The sequence below is a fragment of the Erpetoichthys calabaricus genome, chromosome 12 (genome assembly GCF_900747795.2).
Source record: "Erpetoichthys calabaricus chromosome 12, fErpCal1.3, whole genome shotgun sequence".
NCBI lineage: Eukaryota > Metazoa > Chordata > Cladistia > Polypteriformes > Polypteridae > Erpetoichthys > Erpetoichthys calabaricus.
The window spans coordinates 27,541,720-27,560,415 of NC_041405.2; the positions used below are offsets into that span (position 1 = coordinate 27,541,720).

At 39.3% G+C, this 18,696-nt stretch overlaps 1 protein-coding gene across 1 annotated transcript in view; it reads right to left on the minus strand.

The window, feature by feature from the left end:
* Positions 1-210: 210 nt before the first annotated feature.
* sh3bp1 (SH3-domain binding protein 1) overlaps positions 211-18,696 on the minus strand; it is a 111,024-nt gene continuing 92,538 nt past the window's right edge. The window contains exons 16-18 of the mRNA XM_028815260.2: positions 13,443-13,587; positions 7,060-7,301; positions 211-1,344 (exon numbers count right to left, since the gene is read on the minus strand). Of these exons, the coding sequence (XP_028671093.1) occupies positions 1,073-1,344; positions 7,060-7,301; positions 13,443-13,587 (659 nt within the window). The 3' untranslated portion in view covers positions 211-1,072. The remainder of the gene's footprint in view (positions 1,345-7,059; positions 7,302-13,442; positions 13,588-18,696) is intronic.

Genomic DNA, 18,696 nt, shown 5'->3' on the forward strand with positions numbered 1-18,696 from the left:
ACGATATTCACTCATGGGTAGTTATACGTTGCGTTGTCACGATGCAAGTCCAAACACAGAATCAAAATTCAATGCCATCTTGAAGAAAAGTTAATTCAAAATATTGTTTTTACTGAAGTTTTAAAGCAAAAGTAAAAGTAATGAATTTGTTACAATTCCCATGAATTTAAATTGTATATCTGGTTAACCAAACCCAGGGGTTGGTGAGCGAAGCGAGCAGGGGGCAGAGCACCCTTGTATAATAATAAAATATGAATATTTCCTATGGGGTGAAACCTTTTTAAACTCACCATAAGAACTTATTTCCTTTCCTTCTGTGCTGAGATGTCCTGTGGCCAGCCAGGCCTAGTCTTTCATCAGATTCAGTGCTGCCTGAAACTATTCCGAAAGTATCATTAACAAGGCTTTTCTTGCATGGCTGTGCTCATTAAATAAGATTTCATTACAGTTCCCAGTAGCATTTCTATTTGAAATCATTCCAGCCATTTGTGACGGCCTTAGGAAGACTCCATTTAAATCACAAAGAAGCTAAGTTTAAACTAGATCATTGTTTAAAAAGCAAGCAAGTGTAACAAAATGTAATACTTTAATATTTTTTTAATTATGAGTAAAAAAGTCGAGACATTTCATTAGACTTTAACATTATACAGTTGTGTGACAATGTCAAAAAGCCATTATAAATACTGTATGTTATTAACTGAGTTAGACAATTACTTAATAAAATGTAAAAAACACATATAAGATTAACACATTCTACAAGACACTGTACAATACTAGTATTTTGAGGAAACTCTGCATATTTATTAAGTAAATCTTATGGTACTGATGACTGTATAATAAAGACAACCACAACTTTGACTTTTTAGAAGCAATCTGAGTCCAGTGTGATATTTTACCTGATGTTCTAAGTGACTAACTCAGATCCAGATGTTTTGATATGGTGTGGCTTTATAATAAACTCAGAAAAAAAGAGAAAGACATTCTCCAACGTTGAAAAACAGATTTGTATGAACTCAATCAGCCTTTTGTTTCTCAGGACAATCTGAAATGGGGATCATTAACACATAAACGATTACATCTGTTTGCTGACTGTCTTTTGTGATGGTGGCAAAGGAGGTGGAATATTTGGAGCTTTAAGTGGCCCCGCAATTGTTTTTTTCTTCTTGGCTGTAGATATATCTTGAACAGAAGATGATGACCTGGAGATGTTTGATGGACCTGGGCTGTTCATTTGCCCTCGGGGTCTAGAAAGGCTCAGGTTCCGGCTGACAGCCTTACTCGCTGATAGTGATTCGGGATACCTGATGTGACTCAGAGCTGGTTTCTGCATTACACCTCTTTTAGCTTGAAAAGAAAAAGAAGAAAATTTAGAATATTTTACACCAATTTTCAACTTTTTTGGCATGGATGGGGTGAAATTTGAACCATTCATCAAATCTAATTATAAGAAACCTAAAGAGCCTAAAAAGTACCAGCATACTGGAATAACATAACATTTCCAAACCTGTTCAGCCCAACTTAGGGTCTCGGGAGACATGACCCTATTTCAGCAATATCTGGTGAAAAGTAAGAAGCAACTGTGGTCAGGGCATCCCACCCACTAACATCCTGGACCAACTAACTTTCATCAATTACTTTAACATGCATACCTTTGGGATGCAGGAGAAAAAAACTGACCGAGAAATGGGAAGAATGTGCTAAATCTGTTTTGAGTTTTCTTAAGTAAAAATGAATATGGATCCTTCCATATATTCCAGATCACTCATTTTTACTTAATCAATCTTTTTTATTCTTTATTTAATAGTGTCTTCCATGCCAACTACCATCGTCAAGGATTTTGAGTCAAATTTACACAGGTATATTTTGAGCGTAAATGCAGTCTCATAAACAGTGAAGGTTAACTATTGTCTATGGAATGAAAGTCCATTGATAATATACAATTAGGCCTTTGTGATGGATGGCTGGGGATCGTGCCCTACCGGGAGACCTGGAGAAACAGGGTACCAGGAGAAGGGCAATTTATACCCTAGGACATGAGAGGGCACCCACGGGCTTGGGGCTTAGAAGCTCCAACCTGTTGTGGTTCATGGCCACTGCCAGGGGGCACCTGGACAGCTCTGGAAACAAGATCTGCAACACTTCTGCCACACCCGGAAGTGTTCCCTGAAGAGGAGCTGGATTCAAGAGCAGCGCTTCCGCCACACCTAGAGGTTAATCGGGAAGCACCTGAAGCACTTCCGGGTGCACTATTAAAGGGGCTGCCTCACTCCATTCAGGGAGTCAGGTGGAAGAGGACGAAGCTTGCGAGGAGTGCAGTAGAAGTGGCAATAGAGAGAGAAAGAGAGAAGAAAAGGACGGTAAGCATTATTATTGGTTGTTTGTGCACTGTGTCTTGTGCAGGTGAAGAATTGTGCAATAAACGTGTGTGTTTTGGAACAGTCAGAGTCCGTGTCTGTCTGTGTCCGGGCTGAATCATTCACACCACAAAAGTGACAAAAGTTAACTAGAAGGTGAGATGTGGAACATCTTTAATGGCATTTCTCATTTCATAACCTCTCAAAAAAGGTCAAATAGGTATGAAAAATTAGTAAGACATAAAAAGATCTTAGACTTGCAAAAAAAGCATTGCTGTTCAAATGTATAGTTACCATTAAAGGAATATCTTCTATATAGTAAAACACTAAAGTCTGTGTGTTCAGTCCCTCTGAGCAATCTGATTGGTCATTTTAGCTTTGGTGACATGACGAAAGAGGAAGAGCCAGAGGAAAAACACCATGGGAGGCATGAGGAGAGTCACCTTCAAAGACGGCAAGCATAGGTGCAGACAGGTTGCGAGAAAGATGCCTTGAAAATAACGACAGAGTCTAAGAAGGAGGTTTTCGCTCTTTAGAGTAAAGAAATGTGCTACCGACAAAACGTTCACACACGTGCGCACCTGAATACCAAGGAAAGTAGCTGAAAGTGCATGTAGGGCAAGAGACAGCAAATATTTGAAACATTATTCTATTACCTATCTTTACCAGGTAGCATCAGGCTAGTAGTATATAGTACTTAAGGTCTTTATATATACAGAATAATAGCTAAAATGATAGCATATTTCAGTGGTGCCTATGAACAAAATTCATCTAGTCAACCATTCTGCAAGGCAATTTCTGAATCTTCTTTATGCAGCACAGTAACACAGGGAGACAAATACTATCTTGGTAACAACTGGTGCAAAGGCCGAGGCCAATCTACTAACCACTGGTGAGCTAAACAATTTATACAGAGTTGAGTTGACAGTGAAACTCGGTGTCTTGCTGAACACAAAAAAAAAATTCACACCATTCACACAAGAAGAAAGGTGAAGTGTCACATCTGGAGGCATTTATATGCATTAGTTACACATGTGTATGCCTGTCAGTTAATATTTAAATAAACAACTCTGATGGCGAAGGGAATGAATTAATCAATGTCTTGCCACATGTAAACATTATTTTGTTCTGGTAGTACTATTCCCAATTATGATAGCAATCTCACAATCACAAAATAAAGATTTACAGTGCATCTGGAAAGTATTCACAGCACATCACTTTTTCCACATTTTGTTATGTTACAGCCTTATTCCAAAATGGATTAAATTCATTTTTTCCCTCAGAATTCTACACACAACACCCCATAATGACAACGTGAAAAAAGTTTTCTTGAGGTTTTTGCAAATTTATTAGAAATAAAAAAACTGAGAAATCACATGTACATAAGTATTCACAGCCTTTGCTCAATACTTTGTCGATGCACCTTTGGCAGCAATTACAGCCTCAAGTCTTTTTGAATATGATGCCACAAGCTTGGCACACCTATCCTTGGCCAGTTACGCACATTCCTCTTTGCAGCACCTCTCAAGCTTCATCAGGTTGGATGGGAAGCGTCGGTGCACAGCCATTTTAAGATCTCTCCAGAGATGTTCAATCGGATTCAAGTCTGGGCTCTGGCTGGGCCACTCAAGGACATTCACAGAGTTGTCCTGAAGCCAATCCTTTGATATCTTGGCTGTGTGCTTAGGGTCGTTGTCCTACTGAAAGATGAACCGTCGCCCCAGTCTGAGGTCAAGAGCGCTCTGGAGCAGGTTTTCATCCAGGATGTCTCTGTACATTGCTGCAATCATCCTTCCCTTTATCCTGTCTAGTCTCCCAGTTCCTGCCTCTGAAAAACATCCCCACAGCATGATGCTGCCACCAGCATGCTTCACTGTAGGGATGGTATTGGCCTGGTGATGAGCGGTGCCTGGTTTCTTCCAAACGTGATGCCTGGCATTCACACCAAAAGAGTTCAATCTTTGTCTCATCAGACCAGAGAATTTTCTTTCTCATGGTCTGAGAGTCCTTCAGGTGCCTTTTAGCAAACTCCAGGTGGGCTGCCATGTGCCTTTAACTAAGGAGTGGCTTCCGTCTGACCACTCTATCATACTGGCCTGATTGGTGGATTGCTGCAGAGATGGTTGTCCTTCTTTAAGGTTCTCCTCTCTCCCGAGGACCTCTGGAGCTCTGACAGACTGACCATCAGGTTCTTGGTCACCTCCCTGCCTAAGGCCCTTCTTCCCCGATCGCTCAGTTTAGATGGCCGGCCAGCTCTGGTGGTTTCGAACTTCTTCCACTTATGGATGATGGAGGCCACTGTGCTCATTGGGACCTTCAAAGCAGCAGAAATTTTTCTGTAACCTTCCCCAGATTTGTGCCTCGAGACAATCCTGTCTCAGAGGTCTACAGACAATTCCTTTGACTTCATGCTTGGTTTGTGCTCTGACATGAACTGTCAACTGTGGGACCTTATATAGACAGGTGTGTGCCTTTCCAAATCATGTCCAATCAACTGAATTTACCACAGGTGGACTCCAATTAAGCTGCAGAAACATCTCAAGGATGATCAGGGGAAACAGGATGCACCTGAGCTCAATTTTGAGCTTCATGGCAAAGGCTGTGAATACTTATGTACATGTGCTTTCTCAATTTTTTTATTTTTAATAAATTTGCAAAAATCTCAAGTAAACTTTTTTCACGTTGTCATTATGGGGTGTTGTGTGTAGAATTCTGAGGAAAAAAATGAATTTAATCCATTTTGGAATAAGGCTGTAACATAACAAATATGGAAAATGTGATGCGCTGTGAATACTTTCCGGATGCACTGTATCAGAGAAAGACATGAAATTTGAAGCTCCATGGCGCTTTGACAGTGCTTATCCTCAAACTCTTCTGCAGGAATCAACAAAAAGGAAGAGGTGGCTCCTAAATAATGGAGAGTGGTGTAGAGAGGCCATCTGTGTAGTGAGATTTTTCCCATTTGAAAAAATGTTCTCAATTTGATGGGTCTTCATATGAAAAACATGCAGCATGTCACTGAAAAAAAACACACACACTAGTCTTCTCCATGGTGATGTGAATGAGAGACATTAAAAGAATTAATTTTACTGGTGTCTAGCAATATTACCATAATTGTTTTCTACCCCAATAAACTTTTAAAACTGCCCCAAAACTCTTTTATGTGTGTATTGCATTTCACATTTGCAAAAATCATCGGTGAAATGAATTTTAGTGTCAGTTCTGCAAAACTATGTAAATTGTAATTCTACTATTTCACTTATCACTACAAATAACACACCCAGCAGCAAATTGCCTCACTCTATCAATCATACAGTATTTCTTTGAACTATAGGAGGAAACTGCTGAACTGAGAAAAACAACACATGCAAACATGAATAGAATACGCAGAACAGAAGGCTCATTGGAGACACACCCAAATTATTGTGAGGTGGCAACAGTAGCTGGTTCACCACTGTGACATCTGAATGTTCTTCAAATTAGAAGGAATTAATTGCATTGCATGCAGAAGGAAAATTCTATACCTGAGTGAGAAGAGGTGAGCCAACTTTCAGGAGTAAGTGAACAACCACTATCCTTACGCGATACCAATGGGGGTTAAGGGGAAGTGCATTTAGGATTGAAGGCAGATAACACTCCTTTATGAAAAGATTTGAGGGAATCTGAATCAAACTACCAGGCCAGGTAACTGAAGCTAAAACCTTGGCAACCTTTAAGAAGTGTTTAGGAGTTAGAAAATGACTGACTGACATTGGGACAGCTTAGCTATAAGTTAAATATACAAGCCTGATGGACTGAATGGCCTCCCCTCTGAGTGATATAGATAATAATAATAATAATTTATTTTACTAACCTACTCATCTGTTACTGGGTTACGGAAAACAATAATAAAGAAGGGAAATGGTGCAATCTTTTCTTGTGTTTACAGCTGTTTGTTTTTCTACATTTAGAGGCTGTTAAATGTTAAAGTTGCATTATTTTTAAATTTGTGTTTTTAGAATGTGCAAAATGCCAAATGTATCTGATTTTCATCTATCTAATCTAATTGAATATCCTTCATAACCACTTACACTGCTTACAGTACTGTATGTTAGCTATTTTAATTCTTCCAGTTAAAGTACTGTAAGATGCAGAGATGACCACCCGTTGTCATCTTGTTTTATCCTTTTCAATGTATTGCAGAAATTACATTTGAATAAGGTTTTACACATTTTTGTCACTGAAACACATGTTATATCTGAAGCAATCTGTGGTAATTCAATATTGTGATCTTGTTTAATCTGACATGCAGAACTATTCACTAGGAAATATACTCTTATTCAAGTTGATTTTTAACCCAGAGATCCTATGGATTTAATTTAAAATACTTAAAATGTTAACTTACTTTTTTAATGTACCCCTAGCCTGTCCTGTTAGCATTAAACACATGGAGGGTAACCAATCCAGGTGGAGTCACCTGTCCATTACAAGGTAGACTTATTCACATTCTTACACCCATTCATGTAGTCCAATTTAGCATTACTAGAGAACCTAACATGTCTTTGGAATGAAACAGCAAACTGAAAAAGTCCACAGAGACAAAGTAGAAAATTCATACAACACCACAATACACAATCATGAGATTAACTCATGTGCTGGAGATGACCAAGCAGGTAATGCATATATACACTGAGATAGATGCGTAATGCATCCCTCAAATTCTTACCTGGCTTTGGCGATGCTCCGGATCCAGTGGAAGGTTTAGGCTTTGTTGTCAATGTTGCTGGTACATTTTCTGTTATTTTTGGCCCTTCTGTGTGAGGTGTGGGTGCCTGCTTTATTGGCTCTTCTCTAGAAAGATTCCGATCAGGACTTTTTTCCCATTGGCTCGTCCGTCTGCTTATTGATCCAGACTTTATGATTGGAATAGCGTTGCTTTCTATGGAGCTAGCTGTGCTTATTGAAAAGCTGAGAACAGATAGATAGATAGATAGATAGATAGATAGATAGATAGATAGATAGATAGATAGATAGATAGATAGATAGATAGATAGATAGATAGATAGATAGATAGATAGATAGATAGATAGATAGATAGATAGATAGATAGATAGATAGATAGATAGATAAATCAATCATTATTTACAAGACATCAGTCTGCATGATGCATAATACATTTACAACTTTCAGGCCTTTCTAATCACATTACACAACTCGAAATTTATTTCCTATAGAACATGAAGCATTACAATATCTAAAATTTCCAGATAGGCAGATAAATAGAAAGTGTGGAAGAAAAATGTAAAACTTTATTAAATCCAGTGAAGCAAGCTTGGTTGCATTCTGCAACTCTTTGATCTGCTTGCTTCGGCAAGCTTTGATATTACCAGCTTTTATTGATCAAGTAGTTGTTCTTCTCATAGGCACAATACGTAAGCTTGTAAACAAACCCACCTTTTACAGAAACATGTTTTGTATTAAAGGGATCAAACTGTAACATTGCTGTTTTCCCTGGGGGTTTTTGCTGCCCCCCAATCCTTTCTAGACATGAGATGATACCCTTAATCCACATAAAATGCATATTGTAATACAAGCTTCAAAAAGCAGTACTCCCATGATACAGTGTATCTTCATCTCATAACACCAAAGCAAAATAAAAAATAAATAAATAATATACAGTATTTTGGGAAAAGTAAAGTTCAGCTAAAAAAAATCACTTTTACAATTGCAGAATAAAAGGCAAAACAAAACTCAGCTGTTTCACTCATTGGCACTCTTTTCTAAATACCTTGCCAGTTTCAAACTTTGTCTTGCAAGGCAAAAGGGGTCTGCCCCTTTTAACGAAACACACGTGGTGCAAACTTAGAGACATTTAACAGACAATGTACCTGTGACTGACACCTTAACAACATTGCAGAAATCAACATAATTTACAAAGTGAAAAAAATCAGTTTATATATATATATATATATATATATATATATATATATATATATATATATATATATATATATATAAAAAACCATCCAGACGCCCCCTGGCGGTGCCAATGGACCCCAACAGGGTTGAGCTTCTAAGTTCCGATCCCGTGGCCCCGATGCAAACCAGGGCGGCTGCACTCTTGTGTCCCGGGGGAGGTATCGTTCCTCTCCCGGGCCTTCCATTCTCCAGGTGTCCCGGCAGAGTAGGATCCCCAGCCATCTGCCTCAATAATAATAATAATAATTCTTTGCATTTATATAGCGCTTTTCTCACTACTCAAAGCGCTCAGCAATTGCAGGTTAAGGGCCTTGCTCAAGGGCCCAACAGAGCACAGTCCCTATTGGCATTTACGGTGATTCGAACCGGCAACCTTCCGATTGCCAGTGCGGATCCCTAGCCTCAGAGCCACCACTCCACCTATCAATATATATATATATATATATATATATATATATATATATATATATTATATATATATATATATATATATATATATATTATATATATATACTAATAAAAGGCAAAGCCCTCACTCACTCACTCACTCACTCACTCACTCACTCACTCACTCACTCACTCACTCACTCACTCACTCACTCATCACTAATTCTCCAACTTCCCGTGTAGGTGGAAGGCTGAAATTTGGCAGGCTCATTCCTTACAGCTTACTTACAAAAGTTAGGCAGGTTTCATTTCGAAATTCTACGCGTAACGGTCATAACTGGAACCTCTTTTTTGTCCATAGACTATAATGGAGGAGGCAGAGTCGTGTATCGCGTCATCACGCCTCCTACGTAATCACGTGAACTGAAAACAAGGAGGAGCCCCAAAGAGCACTGAAGAAAACATTCTCCGTCAACCCCCACACTCCCCCCGCCCTTTCGCACATCACGGCATTTTCGTTAATGAAGTGAGGTAATACTCCAGCTCCACCTTCTTCACAAGTTCGTTCACCAAATTATTTGTCAATTATATTTCACAGTAAGAATTTACAGCATGACTCAAACGCGGGAATGAAGGTAAATGACGTTAATTGTTGAGTGTCTTTTAATACTGTGTAAGCATACATATTAACACATGTGCAATTAAACGTGTGCATTTACGGGGTGATTTCTCAAGCTTAAAAGCTCGCCTTTTATTAAAAAGGTAAATGCAAACTGTTTTCATTCTGAAGGGCACAAACCACGTTGGATTTCAGCTGTTAAACGCGCAAAAATGTCGGTACACCAGATAAATAAGCTCAACATATTATCAGTTGTATTGTATGCTTACAATACATATAGAAATGTGTTAATCGTTAACTAATAGTATGGAATGGTGTTTTTCGACTCAGCTACAGATGCCGATGTAGACCAGAACTGCTTTGAAAAAATATGAACACCTTGAGGCCGATCTGGAAGAAGGTAGCGCAGCTCCTTGATTTAAACGATTCCATGTCTTGGTGGGTTTGCGTAACTTATTGTCAATATCTTTACACCTGTTTTTAAATCTTATTGACTGAAACGGGCTTTCACGAAAAAAGTTGGGCTTTGCTACAGGATACACCCTCCACAAGTTAAGGAAGTAAAAATAAAGGTATATATTTCTGTTTTATTTAAACCTTTAAAGTTCGTATGCATAGTCCCATTTGGCTGTTTTAGTTTTTTTTTCAGGTAAATGACGTCAATTGTTGAGTGTCTTTTAATATTGTGTAAGCAAACATATTAACACATGTGCAATTACACGTGTGCATTTACGGGGTGATTTCTCAGGCTTAAAAGCTCGCCTTTTATTAAAAAGGTAAATGCAAACTGTTTTCATTCTGAAGGGCACAAACCACGTTGGATTTCAGCCGTTAAATGCGCAAAAATGTCGGTACACCAGATAAATAAGCGCAACATATTATCAGTTGTATTGTATGCTTACAGTACATATAGAAATGTGTTAATCGTTAACTAATAGTATGGGATGGTGTTTTTTGACTCAGCTACAGATGCCGATGTAGACCAGAACTGCTTTGGAAAAATATGAACGCCTTGGGGCCGATCTGGAACAAGGTAGCGCAGCTCCTTGATTTAAACGATTCCATGTCTTGGTGGGTTTGCGTAGCTTATTGTCAATATCTTTACACCTGTTTTTAAGACTTATTGACTGAAACAGGCTTTCACGAAAAAACTTAGGGCTTTGCTACAGGATACACCCTCCACAAGTTAAGGAAGTAAAAATAAAAGTATATATTTCTGTTTTATTTAAACCTTTTAAGTTTGTATGCATAGCCCCATTTGGCTGTTTTAGTTTTTTTTTTTTCTTTCTTCAGTAATATTTAATCTCCTTAAAGAAAAACAACATATGCATTTTACTTTTTTTGTATCTCTTTAGTAATATTTTAGTGTAAAAGGATAACCAGTACAGTATTTAAACCTTTTATGTTACTTTATAAAGTTATTTTCCACAATGTTGAAAAATTAATAAGAAAGCTACATATTTTGGCAGCTGCTGCTTTCATTTTCAATGAAATGAAAAAAGCTCTCCAAGAGAAAACCTCAATGAAGAAGAAACAGTTTGCACTATCTAAAAAGGAGAAACCCTCATTTATAAAGGTTTGCTGCAGATGACTTAACTGAAAATAAATGAATAGTTCCTATGTGTATAATACATATTTATCTATTTGACTTATGCCTTTATTCCAGCAACTTGCAACATCTGAGGTACAATTTGTTACATTACTTTTGTTTTTTGCAACACAGGCAGGTGAAGTGACTTCCTCAGGGTCACACAGTGGTGTCAGTACCAGGATTTGAACTGACAAGCTCCGGGTTTGCTGAAATATTACTGAAGAAAGAAAAAAAATGAAAACGGGCAAATGGGGCTATGCACACAAATGTCCATCCATCCATTATCCAACCCGCTATATCCTAAATACAGGAGCCAATCCCTGCCAACACAGGGCACAAGGCAGGAAACAAACCCCGAGCAAGGTGCCAGCCCACCGCAGGGCGCACACACCCACACACACCCACACACCAGGGACAATTTAGAATCGCCAATGCACCTAACCTGCATGTCTTTGGACTGTGGAAGGAAACCGGAGTACCCGGAGGAAACCCAGACAGACACGGGGAGAACATACAAACTCCACGCAGGGAAGCGAACCCGAGTCTCCAAACTGGCACCTTTCACTGCGCCACCATGCCGCCCGCATACAAACTTAAAAGGTTTAAATAAAACAGAAATATATACCTTTATTTTTACTTCCTTAACTTGTGGAGGGTGTATCCTGTAGCAAAGCCCTAACTTTTTCATGAAAGCCCCTTTCAGTCAATAAGCCTTAAAAACAGGTGTAAAGCTAAACTTGCAGCACCGCTATTCAATTACACTTCCCTAATGCCTCTCCTAAGGGGAGATACTGTGGGATCTGGACATCAGTCAAAGCACCAATCACAGGCCCGATTAGAAAGCGGGAAGCTGTGATTTGTCGTCTCCCTCCCATGTAACAATCACAGCCCGTGTTACAACGCACTATGTATGTATGTGTATATGTATATATGTATATGTGTGTGTGTATGTATGTGTGTATATGTATGTGTATATATATGTTGATATGTGTATATATATATGTATATATATATGTGGATGTCTACATGTGTGTATATATATATGTATATATATGTATATGTAGATATGTGTATATGTAGATATGTATATATGTATATGTATATATATGTTTACATAACCTCTTTAACACACTACTTCTCCGCTGCGAAGCGCGGGTATTTTGCTAGTCATATATATATATAAATACACACAATATTGAAGTCCAGAAAATAAATGACAGTATCAGGCACAAACAAGTAGCTTTGAAATGTACATGATTCTCAGAAGTTAGTGGTGTGACAAAGCTGTGCGGATTTGCATTACGTGCAGTTTGAAACTTGAAATGAAAATGTTTCTCAGTTTTTAAAGTTAGTGTATATATAAGGAACAGGGTGTTCATGTATTTCTTAAGGTCTACAATTAAGTTTCATTTTTTGGTATTATTTTGTATTGTCAAAAAATATCTTTAAATGAAAATATCGGCCTTATCAAAGTGCTGCCACGGGTCTTGTCTTGTCTTGTCGCATCACCCCACATGCCTGCTCTATTTTAGGCCTTGCAACTTCAAGATTCTGCTGCTTATGAACTGGGAAACAGAACTAAGTGCCAAACTATCGTAATCTTTATTTTAAATGATGATTTGATTTTGATCTAATTAGTCACTTGAATTTCTCAGTACAGAAATTTTTAAATTGAAGAGTCTTGGACTTAAGCTGGGTAGAGTATATGCTGCCTGTATGGTTGACTAGATAGAAATGGCACCAAGATGAGTGTAGCCATTAGTTCAAGATGTAGCTAATGCCTGCTCTATAAGAACCCAAGTGTACACCCTACAGTACTGTGTGAGTTTTATTTACATTGGATAGTGCTCTTCGGTTATTTAATTGAATTATTGCATGGTTCAATGTGAGGAGAAGAACACCAGTGCTCTCAGCATGACTTCCACACAGACTTGTTCAAGTCTTTAAGCCAAGAAAATATGACATTTACTCAAATATAGGAAGCCAATATAATACGTAAATAAGGTCACAGTTTAAAATATAAAAAAAAATCACTATGCCCATTGCATTTATTTTTACATCTTGAAAATGTGGCTACTAATGCCATGTCATGCATGTATGTCAGAGGGTCACATTTCCAGCTCCTCCAAGGTAAGCGCTACCAGCCAGGGACATTAGGGGTCACGATCACTAATCACCTTATCTCCTTTTCCACCCACAGTCCAATAAACCCCACCCGTTCCAGTCCAGGAGCTATAAAAAGGGGGAACCCTTAGAAGGTGGCAGTTCACAGGCAGGACAAGCCTGGCAAACATATTTAAACACTACAATAGCTCATGACTTATTTGATTTCTTCTGTTTTTGCGCCATTACGTGTTTGCTCTTTTTATCTTTATATCAATGAAGCAAACTGGGTGACCCCAACATTTCACCTGAGGTTCTGTGATTACTAGTGGTTGATTCAAACCAATATATGGTCATGTTCTTCTGTCTATCGCTCCCTGTGTCTTAGACACTCTTTTACAGACCACCTGAAATATAAGTTTAAATGTACCTGTCTGAAATTGTTTCCTTTTGTGGCATTGGTGGGGCTTCTGCTACAGGAACCTCCTCCTTGATGTTTAGTGCAGAAAGACTCATCTCATCCGAAACATTGGTATTCATGGCTTCTGGCATTTGTGTTTCTCCAAAGTCGTTCTCTGTATTGAGAAATAGGCTGATAGGTGATGTTTCAGTATTTTATTTTACTTCATTTTAATCTGCTAACATTTTCATCATAAATGCTGCTGCTTTTTGTTTGCCTGTTCAGAAAACATATACACAAAATAAAACATTTAGCCACTGGAGTGTCATGCCATGTAAACAGGCAAAATACAGTGATCCCTCGCTATATCGCGCTTCGCCTTTCGCGGCTTCACTCTATCGCGGATTTTATATGTAAGCACAATTAAATATATTTTTGCTGGATTTCTGCGGACATGGGTCTTTTAATTTCTGGTACATGCTTCCTCAGTTGGTTTGCCCAGTTGATTTCATACAAGGGACGCTATTGGCAGATGGCTGAGAAGCTACCCAACTTACTTTTCTCTCTCTCTTGCGCTGACTTTCTCTGATCCTGACGTAGGGGGTGTGAGCAGGGGGGCTGTTCGCACACCTAGACGATAAGGACGCTCGTCTAAAAATGCTGAAAGATTATCTTCACGTTGCTACCTTCTGTGTGCAACTGCTTCGTGAAGCGACATGCTGCACGGTGCTTCACATACTTAAAAGCTCAAAGGGCACCTATTGATTTTTCACTGTTTTGTTTTTCTCCCTCTCTCCCTGTTCCTGATGGAGGGGGTGTGAGCTGCCGCCTTCAACAGCTTTGTACCGGCGGTGCTTCGCATACTTAAAAGCCAAACAGCCCTATTGATTTGTTTGCTTTCCTCTCTGTTTCTGACAGCCTGTGCTCCTGACACGCACTCCTTTGAAGAGGAAGATATGTTTGCATTCTTTTAATTGTGTGACAGAACTGTCATCTCTGTCTTGTCATGGAGCACAGTTTAAACTTTTGAAAAAGAGACAAATGTTTGTTTGCAGTGTTTGAATAAAGTTCCTGTCTCTCTACAACATCCTGTGTTTCTGCGCAAATCTGTGACCCAAGCATGACAATATAAAAATAACCATATAAACATATGGTTTCTACTTCGCGGATTTTCTTATTTCGCGGGTGGCTCTGGAACGCAACCCCCGCGATGGAGGAGGGATTACTGTAATGTATTTGAGAACAAACTGGCTTAAAAACTTGAACTTCAGATTGCAGAACTCAAGATGGTGTGTGAAGTCTGACCACATGAAATTAAGGGTTTTCACTCCTGTTCTCAGAAACCTTGGTATTTTGTTTAATTCACTTAATTTTGAGCTACACATTAGGCCTCTGTCCAAATTTTCATTCAATCATCTCCGTAACAATACTCGACTCTGTCCATTTTTGTCCTTTAATTATGTTTGAACTCTGGTTCATTGTTTTATAATGTCTCGTATTGATTACTGTAATTTCCTCTTCATCAGCCTCCCTGCAAAATCTATACAGAGGCTACAGTACGTTCAGAACTCCACTCCAGTCCTCACCCATACAAAGCATTCTGCTCACATCTCGTCTGCTCTCTCCCAACTCCACTGTTTACCAGTTCCATCCAGGATGAAATTCAAGATTCTGCTTCTCACCTTCAAAGCCCTACATACTGTAACCTTGGCCCTCTCTACCTCACAGCTCCTAACACTCCTTGTCACTCTCTCAGGCCTCTCCTTACTGTCCCACACACCAGACTCTCCACCCTGGGAGACAGGCAGGTCCTTCAGTGTTATGACCCCTCAACTCTGGAACTCTCTTCCTCAGTCTCTCCGAGATTTCTACTCCTTCTCCATCTTTAAATCTCAACTCAAAGCTTTCCTCTTCAAAGAACTTTTGTCTTCTGTGTGGTCTTTATTTTTCTTTTTTCTCCCCATCTATATGTAAAGCAACCTTGGGTTTGTGAAAGGTGCTTTATAAATGCAACTTATTATTATTATCTTTGCCAGGGGCTAACTATTCAGGCAGATGTTAAAGTGGCTTTGAAAGAGAGTCCTGTGCAGTGATGGAGACTGTCTGGGCTGTAGAAAGACTGTGAGGTGTGTGTTGGGTTGGCTGAGAAAAAGACAGAGACAGTGAGAGAGAAGAAGGGTTGATTTCTACAAGCAAACAGAAGCTGATGAAGAAGGAATGAAAATAGAAGTTGAAAGTTGTTTGCAAGAACGATTCCACTGCCTCATTTATATAGATTTACATTTGTTTACTCAGCAGGCGCTTTTATCAAAGGAGGTCAACATAATCGAGCACTACCAGTTTAGAACTGTTTTGAACAAGTGTAGCAGGACACGTTACAAAAGTTGATCGCCACAAGTGAAGAGCTATAAAGCTAACAAAACAAAGAAATGACTAATAAACAATACGACAGATATCCACAAAGCAAAAAACGTAACTTAACGACTTTACAAATATTCATAGAACAGTAGGGTTTTCAATCGTTCCTTAAGCACATTGAGGGAATCAGCAGTTTGGCTTGAGGTGGGAAACTCGTTCCATGAAATAGGAGCTGCATATAAAAAGAGAGTCTGGCTTGAGATTTGATACCACACAGAGGTGGCATCACCAGGCTCTGTTTACTGCCAGAACTGAGTGGGCAAGAAGGAGCGCTAGCACCTCACCAGGGTCTCCATATATATACAGTACTCTGTGGGCAAACATCCAGGATTTTAACTTAGTGTGTGCTGCTAACGGGAGCCAACATATTGACCTGAAGAAAGGAGTCACATGTGCCCATCTTGGTAGGTTAAATTCAAGACGGGACACTACATTTTGGATAATCTGCAGTGGCTTGATAGCACATATGGGAATTTCTGTGGAGAAAGTCATTTTAAGAGCACAGAGGTCAGACAGCAGCATGACTGTTATACATAAATAGTCACATAAGTAAATAAGTACATTATCTCTCTATATACAGTATATAAAATCCAACGTTTGTCTGTCTGCCTGCTTTTCACAGCACTACTTAACGGATTTAGATCGGGTTTTTTTCTATAATTTGCTTTAACATTCCAGTTGATTTTATGACTTCTCTCATCGCGCTAAGAATCTGCTTGCTAATCCGAGACAGAGGATGTGGGCCAAGGGGGAAGTGTGATGTTAGCAGTGGGGAGCCTGGCAGGGCCCTCTCCTCGCTGTTCTGTTTCACTACTACACGGGCAGAGCCGCTCCAGTGTGCTCAGCACACATTAGTAATTTATGTTAAAGGGGTCAGAGAGATTGTTACCCAATTAGAGAAAGGGAGATTACCAGAATGACCAGGCACCCTACACCCTACTCTTTACAAAGGATGCCCCGGGGTCTTTCATGAGCACAGGGAGTCAAGACCTCATCAGACATATAGGTGAGTTGAGCCAAGAAAGAAAGAAAGAAAGAAAGAAAGAAAGAAAGAAAGAAAGAAAGAAAGAAAGAAAGAAAGAAAGAAAGAAAGAAAGAAAGAAAGAAAGAAAGAAAGAAAGAAAGAAAGAAAGAAAGAAAGAAAGATCTAATATGCAAAACAAATATAAAGGTCAAAGAAACAAAGCAAAGGTTTAAACACTAAATGTTCTTGGGAATGCCTTTTTGCTTCTCCTGACACTAGAGAGGAAGAGAAATTTCTAGAAAATTCATTCCAGTACATGGATATCATAAGCTGTGTGCCACCATTTTATATTGGTGGACGAAGATGATGCGGTATGAATTGTGACTGCAATGTGACATGACCAATGAATTTAAACACCATGACTGCCACCATAAAGACTGGTGGCGATCATTCAAAGAGTAAAACCCAAAATGATGCCAAAACAAAGATGCATATGTAAAAACAAATTACATATTGTGATAGATGGCCGGAAGCTCAATCTGGCCGGGACGTCCCAGAATGGGAAGAGTGGAGAAGGACAGCCTTTCCAGGACACTGCCTCCCCCAGGGAGCTAGGTGGCAGCTCCCCTGGACAGTAAATGTACCCCAGATTCTCACAGGGAATCATGGGACATGGAGTCAATTTTCTCAGCCCTGATGGGTGCCGTGGGTGCCGCCAGGGGGAGCTCATAAAGGACCTGGGGACTTCTACTTCTCCTACAACCCGGAAGTACTTCGGAGTCATGGAGGAAGGATGATGTGGCGTTTGACCTGGAAGAAGAGGAGAAGCACTTCCGGGTCACAGAATATATAAAGGACTGTTGGAGACCCAGCAAAGGGAGCCAGAGTTGGGAGGTTGGGTGACGAAGCTGCTGGGAGAGCAGGATTATTATATTGTGCTTATTGATTACTGGATATTGGTGAATTGTGGTGTGTGTGGTGCTTTGTGCACTTTATTTAAGAAAAATATTAAAGATTATACATAGTGGTTTTACATGTGTGTCCTGGACATCTGTCTGGTGGGTTTCACGGGGCAACAGCAACCCCTAGTGTCCACAATATATACAGAAGGTACAAAGATGAGCATTCAGAGTACAACACTATTTTTCAGTTTGTTTCTTGTCAGTCAGTGCTGCCCACCTTATATCTACCTGCATGTACTTTACATGTTTCTTCTTGATCACTCAAACGGTTATTTTTGTCAAACCCAGTCCAATTCAATGAAACATCACCAGTGTGTCATTTATACAAAATGATCTTTGCTTTTTTAAAGTCATCATTAATTTTAATCAGATCAGTTTAAAAAAATTGGATCATTAAGATGAAACTGTTCCAAAAGCTAAAATTACACACTTGCAAATTTTGAATTTTTCTTCCAGATTCAAATTGTATAGCACATCCCTAAGACATGAAGAAGCAAAACAGGGTAGAGGGATCTGATCGTGTTCAGCTCTGACAGGAGAGCGTCCCCCGCATGGGGAGAAGAGCACGTGGCCGTGATATCTCTGCCAATCACTAGGACCCCGCCTTCTTCACCCTCCCCTTGGCCCTCAGCCTCTCTGTCGGATTTACGTGAATAAATCGATACCGCAAGGGAACTATGTTACTTAGAGCGATGACAAAAGTCGCAAAATTAAATGGGATGTTATAAAATTATAGAAAAAAGCCGATCTAAATCTGTGAAGTAGTTCTCTCGTGAAAAGCGGACAGACATACAAACAGAGAGACAGACGTTGGAGTTTATATATATATATATATATATATAGATGTGATGGTTGAAGCCTATTCCAGAAGTATCATTCACAGTGCTAAGGTCCCTTCTCGCAGGATTTTTTAACTTTCAAATCCCCTAAGCATTATTAA